The sequence below is a fragment of the Dipodomys spectabilis genome, unplaced genomic scaffold (genome assembly GCF_019054845.1).
Source record: "Dipodomys spectabilis isolate Male_0828 unplaced genomic scaffold, ASM1905484v1 ptg000273l, whole genome shotgun sequence".
Classification (NCBI taxonomy): domain Eukaryota; kingdom Metazoa; phylum Chordata; class Mammalia; order Rodentia; family Heteromyidae; genus Dipodomys; species Dipodomys spectabilis.
The window spans coordinates 11,429,144-11,449,330 of record NW_024870950.1 but is presented as its reverse complement, the minus strand read 5'-3'; the positions used below and the strand labels follow the sequence as shown (position 1 = coordinate 11,449,330).

The 20,187-nt window shown below is 38.0% G+C and overlaps 1 protein-coding gene across 2 annotated transcripts in view; it reads right to left on the bottom strand.

Moving 5' to 3' along the window:
• Cdh11 (cadherin 11) overlaps positions 1-20,187 on the bottom strand; it is a 140,289-nt gene that overhangs the window by 10,522 nt on the left and 109,580 nt on the right. For both annotated transcript variants that reach the window (XM_042700865.1, XM_042700866.1), the window contains exons 7-11: positions 19,966-20,153; positions 13,984-14,237; positions 9,111-9,247; positions 7,496-7,629; positions 7,144-7,261 (exon numbers count right to left, since the gene is read on the bottom strand). In XM_042700865.1, the coding sequence (XP_042556799.1) occupies positions 7,144-7,261; positions 7,496-7,629; positions 9,111-9,247; positions 13,984-14,237; positions 19,966-20,153 (831 nt within the window). The remainder of the gene's footprint in view (positions 1-7,143; positions 7,262-7,495; positions 7,630-9,110; positions 9,248-13,983; positions 14,238-19,965; positions 20,154-20,187) is intronic.

Sequence of the window (20,187 nt, the reverse complement as noted above, 5' to 3'; positions counted from 1 at the left end):
TTTGCCTAAAAGGACAAACTGTTACAGGAAAAAATGAGCAATACATAATCATAGTTCCTGCATGTTAAAATGCTGGATAAAAGGAGGCACTATAGCAAGGAACTAGAGCAAGCAACTAGAATATTCTGCTGCACGGCGATGTCTGGATACATGCTTGGCCTCCCTCCTGTGCTGAGGGAGCTGTTCTAGTACGTACTATCTACAGTGATGTACCATCGTCACAGACTCCAAAGCAACAAGTCAACCAACCATGTGCTCACACTGCCAAACTTTTCTTTTATATATGGCTAGTTATCTTGTGTTTTGTTACACTAACAGAAAAACGATTGGCACAACACTACCAAAATTGCCTGTGCTTTCCCAATGTATATAATTTTGTTGGATGTATTTTTGGAACCCCTGGGAGTCCATACTCTATGCCTTTTATTCTGTGTTAAAGACCCACTCTTCAGATATTTTTGAGAAAAAAAAATAGATAGGAGGGCTGGGAAGGTGGCTCAGTGGTAGAGTGCTTGCCTTGCATGCCTCAAGCCCTGGGTTCGATTCCTCAGCACTATATAAGCAAAAAGAAAAAAGCCGGAAGTGGCGCTGTGGCTCAAGTGGTAGAGCACTAGCCTTGAGATGAAGAGCTGAGGGACAGCGCCCAGACCCAGAGTTCAGGGCCCACAACTGAACCCCCCCAAAAAAATAGATAGGAAAACTAAAGAATGCTTTGTTTCTGATAACCCTGGCTCTAAATGTGTAAGAACCATCAATAGTCAAGGTCAAATAAAGTAGGCAAGATGATCTCTGAGGTTTTATAAAGCTTCTCTTTCACAATATTTAGGATAAACTTTTAAAAAAATTATCATAAAGGAATTTATTAAAAGACCCTAAGTTTTTGCTTCCCTGTTCAAATGACAAAACAACAATCCTTCTTGCCTTCTTTCTTTTTCAGTATTGGAATCTGAACTGACGGCTTGCATGTGGTAGGTTGGCACTCTATCATTTGAGCTTCACCTCCGGCCCTGCTTTTTGCTGGTGTTTTTGGAGATGAAATCTAGCCAACTTATCTGCTGGGCTCATCTCAAACCATTATCCTCCAGATCTCAGTCCTCCAGTGGCTAGGATTACAGGCTTAAGCCACTGGCACCTCTCTTGTCTTGTCATCTTTTTAAGACAGAGTCCCACGGTGTTATTCAGACTGGGTCCAAGCCCCTGGGTTCAAGCCATCCTCGTGCCTCAGATGCTCATGTAGCAGAGATTCCAGATACACACCACTGTGGCTAGTCTCCCTGTGATCTCATAAGCCCCCAATGTCAGTTGCATTGTCTCCTTGCAAACCTGCAGCCACAGAATTCTAGGATCCTGAGATTATTATAGTTGTGCCTTCAACATCTAGTATTTTGGCACCTCTATGCATCAGAAGAGCAGTTCAATTCATAGACTTGTTGTGAAGTAACTACTAATACTGTTCAACACAACTGTATTAGGATTAATTACATGTAAAATATTTAACTATTACTATAAATACTGTTCTCCTTTTAGAGAGGAAGATCGAGGCCAAGCAGTTAATCTTTTAATCTCATTCTTTTACATTTTTATCAAGTGATCTTTGTTAAAACCAAGAGATGAAAGTTGAAATTATAAGCATGAATCTTAATATTAGGACATTTCATTATAATGGCTATATTCAATATCATATATAGGCCTATGTTTCAGTGTAATCATATCTAACAATAATACCAGAGACAGGAATAAAAACTGTATGATTATTTTGCTATTATAAGATACTCAAACTAATAAATAAAAATTTCTAAAAGAGGAATTGATTCAATAAGAAATAGGATCAAGATTCTGCATAGAAATAGGATTTTCAATATTTTTTTGGTTGGTCATGGGGCTTGAACTCTGGGCCTGGGCACTGTCCCTCAGCTCTTCAGCTCAAGGCTAGAACTCTATCACTTGAGCCACAGCACCACTTTCTGATTTTCAATGTTTTAGTTCTTAATTTGATCTACCAATTCAGGATGAATGCAATAAAATTTCCCAATATATTCATCAAGCACTTGGAAAAGAATTCTAAATACCAAAAAAAAGTTCTAAATACATGGAGATACAGAGAAGCCAAAATTGATAACATAGTAATAACATAAAAATAACATGGAACAAACACCTAACAAGTTTCGTCCTATATATTTATGATACCATTAAGGAAAAATGCAGTACTAGCAACAGAGTAAATGAGAAGAAAAGAAAGACGAGAAAGTCTAGGAAAATGCTGGTCATGCATAATGTAAAAAGACAATAAATATGGTGTTCTATGAATATTTCATAAGTAATATTTAGGAAATGGCTGACAAATGGGAGTTTGCATGAGTTACAAAGAAAACAAATTGGTAACAGTATACAAATATTTAAAGAAGGAAAGATTAGATAATTCTGAGAGCAATTTGGGTGAGGCAAGTTGGTGCCTTTTATACAGTATGAGATCAGAGAAAAACTGGCATGAAAAGTGCCCTGAGTTTACTTAAGAGTGCAACATAATCTGGATTGAACAATCTCTGAAGCATTGGGAAAATGTATGCAAGGTATGTTATGATATGACAGCATCATTAATGTATAAAGGAATTTATAAAATCAATTATTAACTGATAAGCATATGGTTTAAGAAAAGTACAAAAATATCAATAGCAACTGGGTACTGGTAGCTTGTGGCTGTAATCCTAGCTTCTTGGGACACTGAGATCTGAGGATCCCAGTTTGAAAACAAGTCAGGCAGGAAAACGACCAGAAGACTCTTATCTCCAATTAACCACCAGGAAACTGGAAGTGAACCTGTGGCTCAAAGTGAAAAAGCTTGAGGACACTGCCCAGTCCCTAAATTCAAGCCCCATAGTCAACTAAATACATAAATAAATAATACAAATAGCCATTTCAAGAAAGTAAAATGAGAAATGAGCAATCCTCACTGACAATTAGCTTTTACTAATGACTAAAGGAACTGGAATTCTAATATACTACTATATTTCACACTTATCAGATATCATTTGACATTGGTTTGTATATTAGAAAACAGATAAAACCTACTTTGATAATGATATTATAAATTGGTGTACAATTTCCAATAGACAGTGTGTCCATTATGTATCATAGGCTTTTTATCTAATGTTTCCACTTTAGGAATCTGTCCTAAAGGACTAATTGGATATCTGGCAAAAGTGGATGAAACTGAAGCACTTCCAAACAAGGTCAGCCAATGGCATAGAGTGTAAGTTAGGACGAGTGTAAGTTGGAAAGAACTACACCAATAAATGCGTGCAGGAAAAAGTATATCATATATTAAGTCAGAACAAAAGGGCATGCATTTTACATTCACATCTCTTGAAAGATAGTATATGGAAAAAAATGTTTAGAAGGGTATACAAATTGCAGTGATTATTTCTTGGTAATACATTATCGTTATTTTAATCATTTAAAAATCTTATTTCTGCTTATTTGTGTTTTGTAATTTTCCCACTAAGAATATGTATTAATAATGCAATAGAAGAAAATTATAAAGTTAGTTGCAAATATATTTTACTGTGATTATTATGGCTGTGATTAAGCTCGAAATTGAAGTCGTTTATCCTATTCTGTTTGGAAAGACAAGACTTTTCCCATGATTACCAGACTGATGAGTTGGATTGTAGAATTTTCCTATCAATAAAGACTGAAAAGTATTCACTAGGAGGGACATGTAATTTATCTTTTGTTTATAACATGTTATATGACCCTCCAAACACTTACTTAGAGGTAATGTGACCTTGGAAAAGTCACTGCTTCTTTTCTAATGTCTCATGTTCCTACCTCATGTAAAATTGGAATACAAATATACAGCATGCCTACCTTAACAGTGGCTTAAAGAACCAGGTTAAACAAGAGCTCTGAAAGATTTTATAAACCAGTAAACAGCGAGTAGATGAGAGTGCTTTTTGCATCCTTTATACGTTTATTGCACCTGCAGATTTGTCACATTCTAATATTTCAAAGCAAATGCATCTCAAAACCTGAGTGGACCAAAAAGCACCATTCTTGGTATTAACAAATAGCCCGAGATAGGCTTCAATGTTGAAGAGCTATCCGCTGGCCTACTCTTATACTGCCTGCTGAGTTACCTTTGAAGTTGTAGCTGTAGAATGGGAAAAAATACAAGTAAATAAAAGGCTAATGTGTATGAAGATGGCTATCCCTCTTATAGTTCTAAAGACGCCGAATGCTTGGACCGAGTTTAGGCAAGCACAATAGTGATTATTTACATGGAATTATGGGAGTAAACACTCGTGAAGAAAGTCACTTGATGCTTTTACTCAGCATGATAGAAACCATTAACTCATGCTTTCTATGGAAAACTGTCTCAGCCGAGAAATTTGGTAACCCAGTAGGCTATTAATAGGATGCAGAATGTGATTACTCCTTTTGGATTACTTCAATATGTAATTACTTTTAGAAGCTAGTATTAAAAAACTCTATTAAATGATAATTATGGAACTGTATTTGCTTTAAAGTTCTGTGATAGTTCTAAACATGAGAGTTGGGTTTTTTTGCAACTGTTTGTAGTTAGTGAAGTGATTTCTTGCCAAGCGCTAACAATTCTCTGCAAAGAAAAAAAATGTAACTGAACAGTCTCCTATAGGAGAGAGTAAAGGAGATAAATTATGTGGTGGATTGGTTCATCTATGGAAGTATAATCATGAAAATAGAGGTAGCATCCGCAAACTGTTGTGACAAGACAAAATACTTATAACACCTACAGAACAACATGTCTTAGCATCATGTTTCTGGAGGTTAATGATGACTACACAAGACTATACACAGAAAGGAAGGTGGATCAGTTAATAAAGCCACAGGTGTCTGGTGTGGGAGGTTATCTCAGGATAATCAGTGATCTTGCTAGGAACAAAGACAGAAAAGGGACTTCAAATATAATTCAGAAATTACATCAAGAGATAGATAAAAGTTTGCGTACAAATATTTGCAAAAAGAGATGATGAAAAGAGTAGTGGCATTTGAGATGCCCAGAGATTTCAGACAACAGAGCAAATCCTCTCATTATTGAAAAAGCCAGGCACATAGTGACATATATTCCTCTAGATTGTTTATCATCAGACAACAGATATGAGCCTAGGCTTGAGCCACATGGCAGAGAGAAAGCATAGTGTGAAACAGAAATTAAGGTGAGAAGATGGAAGGTACTCAGAGGGGAGGCAGGGGTCCTGGTGAACTGAAATACAGATGCTCATGTATCTTAGAAAACCTTATGAAGTCTCTGTGTGTGCTGCCTTGTTCAACTCAGCATGACTCATGCTCACCCAGGTGCCAGAGTATTGGGAGATCTAAGATCACAAGAAATTCTTGTATTACATAGGTGTGACAGCAGAGGTATGCATACTGTGGGGTAAGAGCTACCAATCACCTTCGTCATTTACAGAATTTCCTCTTGAAGGGGATGACCTATTCACATTCACCCATGCCAAGGGGTAAAAGAAAAATCCTAGCTAAAATACAAAATTAAAGAAGGCTGAATAACATTTCCATTATAAAGGATAGGGATCATTTACAAAATAATTTATAGAGCTCCTTTAACATGCATATTCCTACTCATAACTTTCTTCATATCCTGGCTCTTATGAACAAGTTCCTCGTAGAAAGCAAGGCTCTAGGAGACAAAAATCTTTGTCAAATACGTACGGCATTTTAGCTGGAAGTCTCATTGGATGGATGCTTGATTTGTAAGACAATGCATTACACGTTCTAGCCAGTTCAGGAAATAATGAAGTGTGTCAAAAACACATTCTCATCAAAAGCAAACATCATAGGGAGGCCTGCTCCGATTTCATGGGCAGCCACAATGAAGTTAAGACTGTAACACTGAGCCTCTCAATGTCTGGGTCTCCCGCAGAGGGATTTGGGGTAGGTTAATCAATGGTTCTGTGCCTCCTCTTCCTCCTCCATAAAATGGAAACAGCAACAATACTAATGATGTTTACCTATGTTGTTAAGGAAAGTAAGTGAACATAATGGGGAAGGATGATGGTGTGGATGCTTGGATGCTACTGGAGATATGGTATTGATGACAGTCCTAGCTATGATGGAGAAAGTAGTAATCTTTATACTGCTTTTGATCCTATGAGCCTATTCTTAGTCACTGGAAAGACAGTACAGTAAACCTGCAATCCTGGACAGGGCTAGCATGGGACTAATGAAAACCATCTGTACTCTGAACTTTCCGTTTTCAAGCTCAGCATTTCTCATTGGTCTGTATTTTCACAGTCTTCTATCATCATTAGTATAGATGACCAGTTTTCACCAAGGAAAAGTACTTAGAGCCAAACTGTGGCTGACAGTCAAAAGGCTAATTCTTTGTCCCTGGCTCTGGCTCTGCCACCAACATTGCCGGGGAACTACATCATTCCAGGCTTACACATACACAGGCACATGCATACACACATGCACACGCACAAGCACACACACACACACACACACACACACACACGCAATCCACTTCCAATAATCTGCAAGTCTAGAGCCTTCTTCATAATAAAGTAAGAAGTGGAAATCACATTAAATTTTTCCACATTTACAATGGATGTCACACGAGTCTTTTCATGTCCTTCAGCCATTAAATCTGCAACCACCTTTAGGTCTGAATCTCTGCATCCAATCATACTGCATTACAACTATACTGGGAAAGAAAGGCCTGTGCTCAAAAGATTATATTCCCATACAAAGTTCAGCTAATCTCTCTTACTGCTTTACTTGATATCAATATTCATAAAGCCATGCTTCCCCCTCAAGGATTTATCAAGCTCTTAAAAAAGGAGAGAGAGATAAATAGAGTTTTTTGCATATTGACCCTGTAAGCTGTTCCACTTTTTTTCCCCCATTGCTTCATGAATATCAAAGCCATACAAAAATAAATAAATAAATTACAGGGAAATAAAATTAGACTCGCTTATTCCTATGTATCAAATGAGCCCAGAGAGGTGGCATTCTTATTTCCTGTTTATTACTCAATGGGAGGGCATTATAAAGATTAGTGGAGAAATATCTGTTCTGTGCAATATGCAAGTCATCTGTCTTCCGTATCTACTTCTCCGAATGAATAGGAACCTTAGTACTCACCTCGGTTATCTCTGACTGTGAAATTTGGATTGTGAATGATTTCAGGGGGCAGACTGAAGATAAATCTTGGTCCATTGGCTGTGTCATCCTTATCATCGGCACTAATTGTAACAATTGGCTGAAAGAGAAAGGTGGCCCATAAATAAATCATGATAACATCATTGCCATGATCATTTATTCAAAAATTCCTGGCTGGTTACCAAAAAATGCCTGGTTTTAATTATGGAATCTAGCTTCTGAACGAAACAAGAGTAAGGGTTCTCCTTGCATAGTGGGAATTGATACTTTCCCAAGCAAAATCTGTTTCTAAATGGACTGCTTGTAGAGCCAGGAAAGGAGAAAGCACCATTACCTGGTTGGAAAGTGGCTTGGTCTGGTCACTCTCACAGATGAAGCCTTCATAAGGGGCAGCAAACTTGGGAGCATTATCGTTGACATCAAGGACTCTGATGGCCACTGGAACCTTGGCTTCCTGGTGTCTGTTGTCTGGAAGGAGAAAATGCAGATAGTGAACCCATGCCACCACATAGGAGCATACATGTTGACCTAAGCTTGCTCTTGGGAATGTAAAGAAATACTTGAGTCATTCAGTTGGAAAGGCATGTACCAAATGCTACCCACTAGGCTTGTATTTTTGATGTGCTTTGGGAAGTGACTGAGTATTGAGGATTCTGACCAATTGGATGGGCTATTACCTTGAAAGACACATAATAAGATAGCTTTCTTGGGAATTGTGAAAACTAAGAAGTGGAGTCTCCTTGAAGGAAGGAGATCATCAGGAGCAGGTTCTGAAAGGTGTATCTTGTTCTCTGCTCCACCTTCTCTTTCTGCTTGCTATCTGCCAGGAAGTCTGCAGCTTTGTTTTCGTTGCTTGCTTTGGATGCCATGATGCTCTGCCATACCACCGGCACATAGCAAGGATGCAAGCAAGCTACCATAGGCTGAAACCCGAGGTAAAATAAGTCTTCTCTCCTGTTAAGTAGTTCTTTCAAATACTTGTTACAGCAATGAAAAGAAAAAAAAAAGTGATGGATACAGGCACTATTGGCATAAAACCTATGGAAAAGCTGAAGACTGTTCAGTCTAAAAGAAGGATTTCAAGAATAATGTCAGTATTAGACCAGAAAATACTAAACTGCTTTGTCAATTCTGCTGCCCTTGATGCACAGCTTTGATTTTAAAGGGTTCAAGCAGAGCCTAATCCCCAGAGAGATTCTACTGCAGTGGTTCTCAAAGTAGGGTCTCCTAACATCACCTTATCTGACCTTTTCTGCTTGTCTCAGACATATATTAGATATTGCAAATAAGGGAAACCATGGGACCTATGTTTCTTTGGGCTTGGCTTACTTCACTTAATGAACCCTAAGATATGTATTCAAATGTTTTTTTTTCTTTCATGCGATTGTTTCTAACGCATTTATAAGATTATTTCTTTGTTGCTTTGTATGTCCCTCCCCCACAGTATAACCCCTGTTCTCACTGTAAAAAAAAAAAGTAGGGTCCCCAAGATCAGCATCAAAGCCATCTGAGGAATTCTTGGACTTATTCTTGAGCCCTCAAAATGGGACCTAGAAATGTTTGCAATGCCAAGCCAACCATGAGATATCTGGAGTTCGTGACTCATGGACAAGTTCAAGAATACTGGTCTGTAGATAAACAGATCCCACAAGTCTTGCTTCTAAGGATGCTGTTTGGAGTTTAACCAGAGGATCATGAATTTAAAAACTGCTGAGGACTAACTGGGATCTTGCCAAGTATGTGTTTCATTCTGCGAAAGAAAATACAAACATTTGCACTTGCCTCTCTCTCTTCTTAGATAGGTCACTGAATATAAATTTCAAAGAATGAAAAGTATCTATAAGACTAAAATGTCTATCTCAGCTCTTTCATTTTCTAGACGATAAAGAGAGTCTAAAGGGATTACTATTTGGTAAAATAGAAACCAAAAATCTTATGAGAATACTTACGGATTTCTGCTGCAAAGACTGAGATGTTTAGCCAGGGCGTTTCTTCTCTATCTAGAGGCTTTGTAGTTTTAATAAAACCATCCTCTGGATTAATAGTGAAAAACCTGTCGAGGTCAGTATGACGATCAATGGAATACCTAAGCAGAATGCAAATGAAGCAATTAGACCAAGATATTCAGAGCAGCTTAATACCTGAATATTTTCTCCATGTAATATTTAAAGCACCTTTTTTCAATGAATCACTTGAATTAGGTCTTCCTTTTTTAATCAAATTTACTTCTTGAACTTTGAACATGAATCTTTTATAGAAATCCTATTGCCACATTGGAATTCAGTATTCAGTACAATGAATGAAGCAACTCTTTAGCATATTTGATTGAGAAGCATAACCGCATGTTGCATATTTCTCCATATTTACTACAATCACCCACCATCTGAATATTTATGAAATTGCATTTGGGAAGTAAGCTCGCTTTGTTCCCAAACTACTCAGAAACTCACAAATGCAGAAAACCTTTACCGTTTTGTGGCACATTAAATATTAAACACTTTCAAGTTTATCCAAACTCATCATCAAAGATTATTTATAACTCTTTAAAAAAATATCCATTTTCTCCTTATTTAATTAAAACATGTTATCTATATTTTGAATGAATTGCTTCAGTTTCTTTAGTCATAGATATTCTTAGGTTGCTTGGTTTTGAAGCCTATAGTGCAAAATTCAAAACTGTGTTGGCCAGTAACTTTTGTAGCATTCTCTTCCTTTTTTTTAACCATAAAAGGCTTTAACGGGCTAAGTGAAGCCCATTAAATAGGTTATAACCACTCAACCATGCCAACTTCAAAGAGGAAAAAAAGCAAAGGTAGATCATTCATTCAGATAGCCTGCTTTGTTTCATAACAGGGCAATTTCCTAATTCTTAGAAATCTTCGCGTGTATTTCCCTATTTTTTTCAGAATGTATGTATTTGAAGGTGTTCATGGATCATCAGAAATATTAAAGAATATTATAGATATCAAGGACCATAAATATCACAGGGTATATTCTCCCAAATTTACAAATGCTGGAATTTACCAACAGCCTATGTCTAGTGTAGAGAGACTCCATTAGTAGAGCCAAGAGAGCTCAGTGGTCCAGTGAGCAGTACTTCACAGTACACACACAAACCATGGGGTGTCTGTGATGTCCCCTGTGGGAATGGAAGAGTGTATCCCGTGCCTACTGTTCAACCTAAAAATGGCCAGGATGGAGTTTAGTATTTAGTTGGGATGACAGTAATATGAACCAAAAGTGCTAATAAATCAAGACGTTGTTCTGTAGTCTAAGCTTGTGGCTTTCAAATTTGGAAAGTGCTAGGTACAACTTTATGTTCTACTAACTCATTATTATTATTATTATTATTGGAAAGGCGATTTAAGGCCTTTGAACCTCAGCATGCTTAGTTTATAAATTAGAATGGCAATAGTCCTTAACTTCTGCATTATTTGTGAGAATGAAATAAAATAATAATGTTTAAGATATTACCTTCATGCCTCACACACATGAAGGGACCCAACCCATAATATCTGCGTGTGTATGTGTGTGTGTGTGTGTGTGTGTGTGTGTGTGTGCGCGCGTTGCTAGAAGCTCTCAGATGTTGGAGAGTATCCTCCATCCTAAAGCCAATGAGAAGTCATGGAAGGCTGCCAAGGAGGGAAATAATTTATTATCTGAGTCATTACTAAGTAAGCATAGACAAGATGTTCTGAGCAAGTGAACTTGGAGGAAAGACCAGAGAAAATTTAAGGATCTTATATAGTCCTTAAAGCATAAAGAGGATAGGATAGTTTGATACCAGGGTGATAAGAGGACTGGAAAATCATGATTTAAAAAAGAAAAGTGTCAGGAGGTCTCAGCAGATATTTGGATGCCTAAGAAAGGTTGGGAGAGTCTTAGACATCTTCTGGCTTGAGTGTCTGAGTTGAAGACATGAAAAGAACGTTAATTTAGCAGAGAGGGACATGCTGAAATTCCTAAGACAGTAAAGACTTGACCCCATGGTAGGCAGAGTTACAATAATGAGCACATGAAGAGAGAAGCAACTGGGTGAAACATGCACAGCACTCAAGATCAGGAACACAGAATTAGAACCAGGAGATCAGACTACAGGCAGAGAATGTGGCACTTCATCTCAGTCACCTCAGTACACAAAGTACATTCCTACAATGCAGTGGACATACATGGAGAGGTCAAAGTGAAAAGCTGAGTCTTAGGGAAGCCCCAGCACCTGAACAGTGATCAAAGACTAAAGAGAGTACCAGAAATGGGGTTTTCCGGGGCATATACAATTGACTGTCAAGGAAACAATGAGAATTATTTCAAGAAGTAAATAAAGTGCTAAACAAAGATGCATTGATGCTATAGAATCCAGGATACATACGACATATCCAAGCAGCTGAGAGTTGCGGTGATACTGTAAGGCCTTACCTACTTGTCCAACTTTACCAAATACCTTCAAGAGGCAGAGCAGCCTCTGAGAATAAGAGGTCTGTGAAGTAAAAACTCAAATGCCCTTTCATAATCTATCTGGCAATTCTAAGAACATGAACCAAAGGGGGTGGAGTGGGTAGTTGGTTCCAGTTCAATACTGAGCATCCGTAGATAATTATAGAATTGCAAATCTCCTACAGGCACAGAATAGCTACCACTGAAAACATGACCCAAATAACCAATTGCAGTCATGGATCCTACTAGATAATGAATTGCAGAGGAAATGAATAGCTTTTCCATGAGTTTTTACGTCATTGTCCCTCTATAAAGGTCCTGAGGCACATCAGCTCTCTAAATTACAGTTAATCCATTTAAAACCCATACCGGAAACATCTGTACATAGTTCAAAGGTGCAATGAGGGTCGCTGGTTTATTATATAAGGTTTCTTCCTACATGGAAATAATATAATAGTCCAATCTTTCTGGAGAAATATTTCCATTAGTTGCCAATAAGTTAAGGAATTAAAAGACCGGATTAGACCTAGAGTAGATTTGGGCTAAAATCCAGTTTCCAAAACTGGTCATGTGAGTTTATGGAAGTAATTTCATCCATTTGAACTCAGTCTTTCCTCTACTTACTCCTAAAGCAGTCACAGCCTAAAACACCATCTCTGATAAGTAACATAAATAACTATATTAAACTCTAAACAGGATATGATGAAGGTCCCCAAAACATTGTAATTATCTTTCTCCAGAAATAAATATTGTCCAAAAATCTAACACAGAGATTCCTTCTATCCTACCATCATTTACTTTAATATGAATGGGCAAACTCAGTTGTTTATAATATTATTTTCATATTCAACTTTCTTTTTAATGTTTTCCTGATCATAGTGGCTCTGTAGTGAATTTAAAACTTTCTATTGTTACCTATCAATTGTATTGGTACAAGGATGTTTCCATAAGTGTTTCTTGGTGCAATGATCAAATCTAGGCTATTAGCATATCTGTCATCTTAAACAGTCATCATTTCTTTGTAAGAAAAATGTTCAACTGCCTTATGTTATAGCTGTCTGGAATATAAAATACCTTATTGATTGGAATCAACCATATTTTCCTCCTTGCTACTGGTCTTAATTCTATCTCTGGAAAAATGTTTGTTTTGGAATTTTATAGGTATTTCCTTCCCAAAATATACTAGAAACCCCTAATATATGATTAGTGAAGGTTTCCTGAATAGATATCTGAATAAGATGCCACCACTTTCTTCTACAATCTCTCATATTTGTGAGCTTGATTTTCTAAGACAGGTGTTTCAATAAATGAGCATTAGAAATATTCTAGAATAAATTATGTTCAGTGGAAAAATGCAGTGATGAACTAGAACAGAAGTCAACCCACCTTTTCTATTAAGGGCTGGTAAATATTTGAGGCTTTGCAGTACATAAAGCCTCTGTCTATACTACCTAGCTCTACCCTGGTAGCATTAGACCTGGCAGCTATAGGTAAATGAATCATGTGACCATCTTCTTTATCTTTTCTTTTTTTTTTTTTTTATGCCAATCCTGGGCCTTGAACTCAGGGCCCAACATCTGTCTTTGAGCTCCTTTTGCTCAAAGCTAGTGCTCTCCTGTCTTTTGGTAGGTTAGTAGGAGATAAGAGTCTCACCGAATTTCCTGCCTGGGTTGGCTTCAAACCACAATTCTCAGATCTCAGTTTCCTGAATAGCTAGGATTATAGGCATGAGCTACCAGCATCCAATTTTTTTCTATAAAATTTTATTTTTAAAAAAAAGGTGTTGAGAATAAAGTTGGAGGAATCACAGTTCTTGACTTCAAACTTAATATAAAGCCATAGTAATCAAAACTATGTGATAGTTTAATATGGACAGGCAGGCAGATGAGTGAAGTAAAATTGAGAGTCCAAAATAAAACCACATAGCAGTGGGTCAACATTCAAGACCATTCAGATGAGAAGAACAGATTTCAATAAATAGTACTGAGATGGTTGAATATTTGCATGCACAAGAAGGAAGTGGAGTTCTCTCACTACATGTAAAAACCATTGTGAAATGCATCAAAGGCCATTTTCATTATTCATGCTTTGCCCTAGTTCCTAGGCCAGCTAATGGTTCTTTCGTCCAATATAAATTGAGAAATCTGCTCCTTAGAGAAACTACAGCTTGAACAATCCTAACCAAAAATTTTAGTAACAGAGATGAAGTGCAGCTCCTATATTCTCAATCTTAATCCAGCTTCCATTTCATTGGACCTCATTTTATCAGGTCCAATGATTTTGACATGAGGAAAATGTGTTTTCTACATGGTTTTGCGTCCAAACCCACTCATTCAAGTTTGTTTATTTTGTTGTTGTTGTTGTTTGAAATTATATATCCCCATGTACCTTATTGGGCTGTTGGCAGCATCAGCATCTTTGGCATGAACTCTCCCAACCACAGTGCCAGCAGCTGCATTTTCTTGGACTTCGTGGATATAACTCGGGGCCAAGAACATGGGGGGCTCATCAGCATCTTCTACTGCAATCTTGACTGTCACGGTGTCTTTGAAAGGCCCGTTGCTGATGAACTTCGGGTCGATGTGCACGTTGGCAGCCTCTACCTTCAAGCTATATGCTCTTTTGGTTTCAAAATCTACGGGCTGGCAAGAATGAAGAAAAGATTGACACACAATGCCTCGAGAAGCTAATGCAAGAGAAAGAAAAGTTTTATGAGGCCAAGTAAATATTTCCTCAAAGAGCGAAAAATCAGGGGCTGGGAAGGTGGCTCAGTGGTAGGGTGCTTGCCTCGCATGCATGAGGCCCTGGGTTCGATTCCTCAGCACCACAGAAGCAGAAAAAGCCAGAAGTGGTGCTGTGGCTCAAGTGGTAGAGTGCTAGCCTTGAGCTGAAGAGCTGAGGGACAGTGCCCAGGCCCAGAGTTCAGCCCTCACGACCGACCAAAAAAGAGACAGACAGACAGACAGACAGACAGACAGAAAGAAAGAAGGAAAGAAAGAGAAAGAAAGAAAGAAAGAAAGAAAGAAAGAAAGAAAGAAAGAAAGAAAGAAAGAAAGAAAGAAAGAAAGAAAGAAAGAAAGAAAGAAAGAAAGAAAGAAAGAAAGAAATCAGTATCAAGTAACATCCAATTACCTGAGCCATTTAGTCAGAAAAACAAAAACAAAACCAGCCAATTCAATCGCTGAGACATGGAATGTATTTAAGGGGTCATTTTTAGGATCCTGACAAGGAATGGCCACATTCACCTAAAATAAATTTCATATTCTCCAGTAATTCCCAGGTGGCTCAATTCGGTCACTTCAAGCCATCTACTAAAAGGCATTAAAATGCTACAAAAATAATTTTCTAGCCCATGCTGTAGAAAATGAAGACATTATGTAACATATCCACAAATGTCACTCCAAGAACCAAGCACAGTCTCATTTGATATTGTGGAACATACACAGAACTCGGCCTATTATAATCATATTTGCAGCTTCAATGTTTTGTAACTTTCTGACCACCATGTTTCCCATCATCTATAACTCTTACCAGCAGTATACGTGAGATTACTCAAGGGGACTTATGGGTCCTCCAGGGAGGTGGAGCTATTAAATATCTTACTCATTGGCATCATTATTCCTTTCTCTGAATCCTGAACATCTGAAAATAGTGCTGATTTTAACATATCTGTTTTACTTCCCAATAGAGCTGTCGTTGTCTATGATTCTACTCTCTAGCTAAAATGAAAGGGCAAGGTTTTGTTGGCTGGCATTTATTTTTTAGGTTGCCTTCTATTAGTGGTAAGTGATGTCAGTAAAGCTCATTCTTCCTTCAGAGAAGAATGCAGAGATATGAAAAAAAATGGCCTGTTTAAAAAAAAGTATAAGCAGTATACATTCTATCTAGCTAGGAAAGAAACACTGAGAAATAAAACTGATTATAAGTAATCCTTCCTTCTCAACAAGAGGAAATTCAGAGAGTTAAGAAAGGGTGAGACATTGGGCAAACTCCAATGCCTAGGAAGTTTTCTAACTAACATTCTAGATGATGCCAAACTATCAAGTGTTTGGGGAAAGCTTGATACTTGAAGGCAAGCATCTGCCTGCCCTGTGGTTGTCATTTGCATAGCAAACACTGATTTTTGAATAGGCACCCTATTGTGAGGCTTAGATCTAACCTAAATCTGTACAGTTCCAAACCAGGGGTGGTCTCTTTAAGAAAGGTGAAACATAGTCAGCATCCTCTACACTTTATATCTTCCCATCTCTAACTCTGAAATCAGGGAACACAAGCTTTTCCTCAAAGTAAGCCTCATCCCTGCCGCTGCATCATCCCGAGGGGGACCCAGCAGTTTCCTTATCCTTATTGTGTGTTCATGAACAGTGAGAAAGAATGATGTTTATAGATCTCTGAACCATTTGCAATTTCTCCGAATCTGTCATTATTAGACAGAACCCTGAGATAGGATCATGCAGAGAAGAGGTCATCTGTAACCAGAAAAAGGGGAGAAGTTCATTCCTTTCCTTTTGCTAGGGGAGGAACATCACAGAGGAATCCCCTGATTCTTGCGCATCTTTGTTGGCCTTTGTCTTCCCAAATGCCTGGAAACAACTCTCCCAAGTGATCTTCTACATCAATCCTTTTGGCTGAATGAGGAACGGGTCTGATGGATGGCTGGATAACATTTACAAATGTGCTTTACCATTTACTCCCTTTCCTCTTTCCAAAAAAGATTGAAGGTAGTTCCCCATGTGAACATTTATATCCATGTTATGAGTAGTTGGAATAAAGCTAAATGAGGCAACACACTGAATAAGCCATAAAAATCTTAATACCCCCTAGTTAACTAATCCCCACCTCTGAAAATTTCCCCTGAGGGATTAATTCAACGGAAAACCCAAACAAACAATATTCAAAAAATGCACAATATTTGTTCACTGTAATAGAGGGTTATATCTAATCTGGGGAAATGTATACACAAAACACCAAGTCCAACTGTGAGATTTTATTAAGGAAATAATGGTCCATCGATAGTTTGAGATGTTATGTAGTCATTAAAAATGATTATGTATATTATATAACAGCATGTAAAATGTTTATGATGTGACATTAAGTTAACAAATCTGATCACCCTATGATTACAAGCATGCCAAATATTAAGCACCCACATCTCTACACATGTGGACTCAGAATAGAAAGAAACATCAGATATAAAAACGGTTGTATGAAAATAAGGAGTACTTAAAATGTCTTATAATGCCCGTTTCATGCTGCTTCACATGTTTATTTGGCTGAAAATAAACAGCTTGGAAACTGTGCTGGGATTTCTCTGCAATAGATAGGATTCCCAGTTGGTTAAGGGTATTGCAGTAGACAGATTGGACTTGTATCCTCACAGCTAGCAATCTACCTAAAATGTTCGTCTCTAATTTATATTATTCTTCAGCTAACCAATAGAGATTGGGTAAATACTCTGGGGCAAGATTTCTTTTCTCTTGTTCTCCCGTGAAATTCTGGCCCAAGTCAGAACTCAGAAAACATTAGTTTTCAAATTAGTTAAAGAATGAATCCGTTTCTAATTATTTTTCTTTTGACTCTTTCTCCTTTGCTACGATCATACTACATCTTCTGCCTTGCTCAGTTCTTTGGAAGGTCTCCTTTGCATTGCACACCACAGTTGTGCTATAAAGATCTCAAGTTCTAAAGACTAGATGCAATCTCATAGATGTAGCCTGTTTTCATGGATACCAGTCCTTCCAGAGTTCGCTTTTCTACCTTTTCTCTTCCCTCTATCTTTTCAAGCCCAACTGAATGATCAAGATTCAACTCAAGATGTGCAGTCATTAATAGCCATACTCCTAGGACTTAATATTTATGAACACTGGATTTCAACGGGGATGTGATGTTTGCCTCCAATCACTCCAAAGATGTTCATGAATGACTAAAGCTCTTTTTTTAAATTAAAATAACTACTGGGGTAAGAGGGTGCATGTGCTTACTGACCCCTACTGTGAAAAACTCCGATGACACCCAGAACAACCCTTAGAGCAAAGAAGGACCCAGCTTGAAACTTCAACACTGACAAAGCGAGGAAAAGTCCTGGTATTTTAATTCTCTTTTCACCACCATGTCCTGTTAAACTTTGATCTTCCTATAGCCTGTACTTCCTCTCATGAACTTGAGCTTTACAGCTTTCACCAAGATCTTGTCTGACAAATAAAACATAAAACACGAGAACGCTGTAATTCTTTGTTGGCGAACAAAGTAAGAAATAAAAGAAAATACTATATTAACAGAATATCTTTTTTAAAAAGGGTATCTCGAGTGTGGGAATACAGGTGTGTAATTCAAGCATTTGGGAGACTTAGGAAAGAGGATGGTGAGTTCAAGCCCAGCCACCCTCACACACAACAGCAAAATCTTTAAAATACAAAAAATATGATTTCCCCATCCTGTTTGATGTGATTCAACCATATGTAGCGATTTCCACAGGACTCATAGTTTTACTCTGCTAAACTTACTTTTGATTTTTTTTTTGTCTTGGTGGACTTTTGGAACTCTATGCTATAAATTAAAGCAAATATTCTCTTGCAAATGAAGTATCCCCCTACAATGTATTAAACATACATGCCAGAGCTTTGTAGAAGACTGGTTCCTTGCCTATAAAAAAAAATGGAGAACTGGGGGAAAGTGCAAAAATTAATCATATGCAGAGAGCTCATTTGCCATATGTGAGTTCCATGGGGGTGATTTAGGCATTTCAAGGGTTTAGCGACACGGTGCATGTTTATGCCCTGAATATACTGAACACAGGTGACAACCTTCACGTTGCCAACTATCCAATTACTGCAGCACAGGGAGAATGGGAGGCAGGAAATGCTGATGTCAACGTTCATGTGTCAGTGTCAACCAGGAGGGAGAGTAATATTAATTAACAAAGTAAGCTGACAGCTCCAGGCTGCCACACAGTTCACACAGCTACTTTTCAGAAGAGAAGTCAGAAGGAAAAAAAAATGCTTGATCCCTTTGTGGAGGCTGATTATAGAGCTTCCTTAAGTTATTCCATTCATAGTGACTCATGGAGACTTTTCCAAATAGCTAAAAGGTTATCTCCAATCATCCTGCTCTCTCTCTTTCCTTGCCTTGATTATGGCAGTCACCTCTTACTTTCTATTTGCTCTGTGTCTCCCACATATTTTCCGTCGATCCAACAAAATTCCCACTGTTGTAAAAGTTCAGCTTCCTATGCCCCCAATCACCATCCTCCCAGGATCTGCTTTCTCCCATCCCACCCTTAACCCCTCTCCAGCTACTGGCCTCTTTATTGATTCTGCAAATTAAATCTTTATCCGTGTTGGAATCCAATCTTCCCATCACCCCAAGAAACTTAATATTCATGTGATAAGTCCAAGTAGAAATTGAAGGCTTGATTAAAACCCAGGTAATCCCATCATCGAATTCACTTTTAACACTCCATTCACTGTGAGTATGGACAGAGTTGAATTCTCAATTGGGGAAAAGCATTTTAGAATCTACTACCACTGTTCCTTCACTTGAAAGAGAATCTTACCTGACTTTCTTTTATGAGACCTTTGTGGCTGAATCATTTTCCAAGTGTCTTAAGAAGAAATTTGTTCCAAAATTTAATAGCTCTGAAGTTCACACCTGCGTGTGACTCTGAGCAGGTCAAACTACTGAGTCTGTTTATGACTCCATCGTCTAACTAATTTGTTCCTTGGGACAATATTAAACACTTCTGTGATTGTTTTTCATACTAAAAATAAATGAGATATCTGTAAGAGGTTCAGGCTAAATTGCATTATAATGTTGAGTAACAGCTTTACAAACCCAAACAGAAGCGGTTAACACCTCTTTGCAATGAATTAATATAAGGGACATGTTTCTAATGACAGCTGACTACTGTGGAAGGTCCAATGTCACTGTTAACCTAGATTCAATTTTGAAAGAAAAAACAAGAGGCCTGTTTCAAATTCCACCAGAGTTCCATCACTGCAAGGAACCTTGGATGTTTGAAGTAAGTGAAGTTTTGAACAGCCTGAATTAACAGATTCCATTTGGCAGAACTAAAGAGGCTCAGGGCTACTTCTCCCAAGTCTACTCTAATCTAGTTCTACCAGAGAACTGTGTCCAAACATAGAACTAGCCAACAATCTCAGACAGGCATCATCACTACTTTAATCAGCAGAAACAGAAAGAAAATACACTTCTGTTATCTCCAAGTGCTCAGAACTGCGCTGCAAAATGAAATCAGTGCCCAATTGCCCATAGTTTCTTTTCTTAACTTTCACCCTGTCCCCTGCCTGTTGTCTGGGAAAAGCAAGTCACAGAAAATGGCAGAAACATGTTCAATTCCACCTCCAAATTCACCTTTTTGAGCTTCACCACACCCTCCTGGGTTTCATAGTCTGTCGTGATTTCAAACAACTCCATGCCATCTCCATCCACAATATTGTACGTGACTAAACCATTTTCTCCGATGTCTGGGTCTTTAGCTTTTACTCTCCCAACTTCCTCTCCAGGGACTGCTGCCTCTGACACAGACATCTGGTACACACCTGGAAGAAGAGGAAGAGTTGGAAGAAAGAGGAG